This window comes from Rhinichthys klamathensis, unplaced genomic scaffold (genome assembly GCF_029890125.1).
Source record: "Rhinichthys klamathensis goyatoka isolate OS25496 unplaced genomic scaffold, OSU_Roscu_1.1 h1tg000080l_1, whole genome shotgun sequence".
In the NCBI taxonomy this organism is placed as follows: Eukaryota; Metazoa; Chordata; class Actinopteri; order Cypriniformes; family Leuciscidae; genus Rhinichthys; species Rhinichthys klamathensis.
Window position 1 is genome coordinate 377,501 of NW_026606622.1, and position 5,000 is coordinate 382,500.

At 39.8% G+C, this 5,000-nt stretch overlaps 1 protein-coding gene across 2 annotated transcripts in view; it reads left to right on the forward strand.

Moving 5' to 3' along the window:
* LOC130085484 (mitogen-activated protein kinase kinase kinase kinase 5) overlaps nt 1–5,000 on the forward strand; it is a 54,411-nt gene that overhangs the window by 46,283 nt on the left and 3,128 nt on the right. For both annotated transcript variants that reach the window (XM_056251256.1, XM_056251257.1), the window contains exons 26-28: nt 6–64; nt 577–680; nt 4,099–4,276. In XM_056251256.1, the coding sequence (XP_056107231.1) occupies nt 6–64; nt 577–680; nt 4,099–4,276 (341 nt within the window). The remainder of the gene's footprint in view (nt 1–5; nt 65–576; nt 681–4,098; nt 4,277–5,000) is intronic.

The following is a 5,000-nucleotide window of genomic DNA, read 5'->3' on the forward strand; positions in this document are numbered from 1 at the left end:
AACAGGAAGTTTGCGATCAGCATGAAGATTCCAGACACAAAGGGATGCAGGACGTGTTCAGTGGGTGAGATGAGAAATCCCGATCGCTTTCACCCGCACCTCTCAGATCAGCCTCAAACATTATACACTTACAAAACAAAGTTCATAAACTCACAGCACAATTCACATTCACAAAAGCCGATTCCTAAATTCAAAACACAATTCATAAATACACAAAAGCATAAATATTTCCTCAAACACCGCACACAGATTCAGAGCAGTCCGCGCACGTGCAAATGCAGATTCAACAATCCATAAATACATGTAATACATGCAACATGAAATCATTCATAAATGTGGGATGGAAGTTAATTCAAGATATATACATATTTGTGTAAACATTTGACATTTTTTAGGTAAGATGCACTTGTGTGAGCATTTGGAGAAATATTTATGCTTTTACTTGTGTATTTATGAATTGTGTTTTGAATTTTGTAAATGTGAATTATGCTGTGCATTTGTGGATTTTGTTTAGTAGATGTATTATTTTTTAGGCTAATCTGGCTCCATAATAAACCAGTGTGTGTGTGTGTGCAGCTCATAACGCTCATAACGGCTGTGTGTTCCTGTGCTGTGCGCTGGAGTCCAGTGTGGTTCTGTTGCAGTGGTACGAGCCCATGCACAAGTTCATGCTGATCAAGGTGAGAGAACTGCCTTTAAAGCGGACAATCATGAGAATCTGACTTTCCCTGTGTGTGAGTGCTATAATTCCGGTGCTTCTACCCAAACAGAAAACGTGAAAAGTGAAACCCAGTAACTCTGTTCTGGTGAGCCTTTCTCTGCAAACATGTCAGAAAATAAGCTAGTCTTGTGATCAAACGCAATGGATTATGTTGATTTTGGACTCATTGTAATAGTGAGAATCTGCTGTAAATAATGATGTGCCATATTTCACGATCGGAGCATGTTTTATGAAGCTATGAGCGAAAACATGGACGAAAAATGTTCAAATTTGCGCCGAGAATGACCGGCAAGCAACTGTGCTGTTGTATCTCAGATATACGGAAATCCTTGAGGTTTTCTAGTGGGTATACGGCGTATACCTGTGTATCACGTAGACTACACCACTGTTACCCAGTGTTGGGGGAAGCTATTTTGATAAGTAATGCATTACAATATTGCTTTACTCCCGTAAAATGTTACTAAATGCATTACTTAGTTGCTTTTTAAGAAAAGTAATGCGTTACGTTACTTTTGCGTTACTATTTTCCCCCCTGGGCAGGGCTTGTTTTTTTTTTTTTTTTACAACAAAAAAGTCCCATTCTGGATAACGTAAGAATAGGATGCAGGAAAAAAAGTTTTACATTTTTAACACTTAAAAATGTGCTTAAAATAAAAAGTCATTTTTGCTTATGCATGTTTAATTGAATCATCAAAGGTCAGCAGCAAGTACATTGGTCAATAAAGTGATATTAAATGCATAAAATATTTGTTTTATTTAAAATTTAATTATTGGAGGTTGGCATAGTATTCTGATTTTGCATTTTACTGATTTTATTCATTTAGAAGAATCCTGAATCTGTTTGTGTAAGTAGTATTGTAAATGCACGCTCACATTTAGTCTAGCTAACCATCATGTTCACACACAACGCTTCTGCTCTTATGATTTGTAATAAAAGAAAAAAACCTTGAAAAGGTGGCGAAATCACGCAGGCTGTAACAGACAGATCGTTAACTGTTAACCTTGACAAATATGCGCTATTATTACGTGCATATCCAAGTGTTTGTGTGGAGAGAGCGCTTATACTGTATTCATGACATACAGACTTACAAAACTCAGTCATTTTTGGTCATACAGATAAGAGGAATGCAAACTGTGAAGGGTCTACTTTTATTTTTTAACAAAAGCAAACGTTGTGCTTTTGTAAAATAAAGGCGCTTTCTGTCAATTCGGTCTTGAACTTGAGCGCATCACATAAATGAACATGAACGATAATGAGTGTGTAAACGTGATTGAAAATTTTTATATCGTGCGAAAATTTCGGACATGAATTGCAGACTCGGTTATCGGACGCCCATTTTCCATAAGTTGGTGTGATTCTTTAGGGTCTTTGTGTAAAGTTTGTAACATACTTTGGTTAAAATTCCTCAATGGTTGTGTAAAACAACACACTCTTTACCTCTTAAAAACAGCTCTGTTCACAGCGACCTGTTCCGGTGCATGTCTCTTTAAATGATAATGAGCTGCATGTCTCTTTAAATGATAATGAGCTGCATGTCTCTGTAAATGATAATGAGGTGCATGTCTCTTTAAATGATAATGAGGTGCATGTCTCTTTAAATGATAATGAGCTGCATGTCTCTGTAAATGATAATGAGGTGCATGTCTCTTTAAATGATAATGAGGTGCATGTCTCTTTAAATGATAATGAGCTGCATGTCTTTTTAAATGATAATGAGCTGCATGTCTCTTTAAATGATAATGAGGTGCATGTCTCTGTAAATGATAATGAGGTGCATGTCTCTTTAAATGATAATGAGCTGCATGTCTCTGTAAATGATAATGAGGTGCATGTCTCTTTAAATGATAATGAGCTGCATGTCTCTGTAAATGATAATGAGCTGCATGTCTTTTTAAATGATAATGAGGTGCATGTCTGTTTAAATGATAATGAGGTGCATGTCTCTTTAAATGATAATGAGGTGCATGTCTCTTTTAATGATAATGAGGTTCATGTCTCTTTATATGATAATAAGCTGCATATCTCTTTAAATGATAATGAGGTGCATGTCTCTTTAAATGATAATGAGCTGCATGTCTCTTTAAATAATAATGAGGTGCATGTCTCTTTAAATGGTAATGAGGTGCATGTCTCTTTAAATGATAATGAGGTGCATGTCTCTTTAAATGATAATGAGGTGCATGTCTCTTTAAATGATAATGAGGTGCATGTCTCTTTAAATAATAATGAGGTGCATGTCTCTTTAAATGGTAATGAGGTGCATGTCTCTTTAAATGATAATGAGGTGCATGTCTCTTTAAATGATAATGAGGTGCATGTCTTTTTAAATGATAATGAGGTGCATGTCTCTTTAAATGATAATGAGGTGCATGTCTCTTTAAATGATAATGAGGTGCATGTCTCTTTAAATGATAATGAGGTGCATGTCTTTTTAAATGATAATGAGGTGCATGTCTCTTTAAATGATAATAAGTAACTGCTCACCCCCGTGGGGGGTGTCGACAAAAGACATAAAGTGATGCCTTGGTGGACAGTATACAAATGGAAAATATGCTAATATGGGAAATACGGGAAACACTGCACACACACATCTATACACACACACACACCATATAAAAGTGAGTTTTGCACCCGATGACCTTCACTCGCCTCTGGTTATTCTGAGACTTGCGATGAGTGGGATTGGCCTGTTGTTGCCAGTGTGAAGGCTCTGAACGGGGGCGGAGCTAAAGCTCATTTGCATTTCACACACACACAAACAGAGTGTTTTTGCTTACACCCAAAAAGTGTCGATTTTAACATGCTATAGTTAATGATCTGGAGGATTTGAGCTGAACTTTCACACACACACTCTGGGAACGCTATAGATTTATATTACATCTGGTGAAAAGGGGAGTAATGTCGCTTTATATATTGCTGCAGAATCGTGTTCCTCGCTGTCTCTCACTGACCTTTCATGCAGAGTCCCCTCGCCCACACACACACACACACACACACCGCAGCGTCTCCGGTCGCTTATACACGTCTCTCTCACTTCAGTCTCACACTCATCATGAGAATCAGCAACAGTAAAGTGTAATTTATTCCTGTGATCAAAGCTGTATTTCCAGCATCATTACTCCAGTCTTCAGTGTCACATGATCCTTCAGAAATCACTCTAATATGATGATCTGAAGCTCAAGACACAGTTATGATTATTATCAGTGTTGGAAACAGTTCATATTTCTGTGGAAACTGTATTTTTCAGGATTCTTTGATGAATAGAAAGTTTAAAAGAACAGCATTTATTTGAAATATAATCTTTAGTAACCTTCTGAATGTGTGTGCTGTGCTTGATGAGTAACGTGTGTTTCCTCGTGTGTTGATCTGTTGTCAGCAATTCGACTTCCCGCTGCCGGCTCCGCTGCGCGTGTTCCAGATGCTGCTGGTCCCGGATCAGGAATATCCTCAGGTGTACATCCGGGCGAGTCGAGGAGCCGGAGCCTCTCACCCGGTGCAGCTCGACTACATCGACCTCAACTCTAACACCTCGTGGTTCACTGACACTGGACTGGGTGAGCACACACACACACTCACACACACACACACACACACTCACACACACTCACACACTGACACACACACACACACTCACACACACTCACACACTGACACACACACACACACTCACACACACTCACACACTGACACACTCACTCACACACACTACATCGACCTCAACTCTAACACCTCGTGGTTCACTGACACTGGACTGGGTGAGCACACACACACACTCACACACACACACACACACACTCACACACACTCACACACTGACACACACACACACACTCACACACACTCACACACTGACACACACACACACACTCACACACACTCACACACTGACACACTCACTCACACACACTACATCGACCTCAACTCTAACACCTCGTGGTTCACTGACACTGGACTGGGTGAGCACACACACACACTCACACACACACACACACACACTCACACACACTCACACACTGACACACACACACACACTCACACACACTCACACACTGACACACACACACACACTCACACACACTCACACACTGACACACTCACTCACACACACTACATCGACCTCAACTCTAACACCTCGTGGTTCACTGACACTGGACTGGGTGAGCACACACACACACACACACACACACACACACTCACACACACACACACACACACACACACTGACACACTCAAACACACACTACATCGACCTCAACTCTAACACCTTGTGGTTCACTG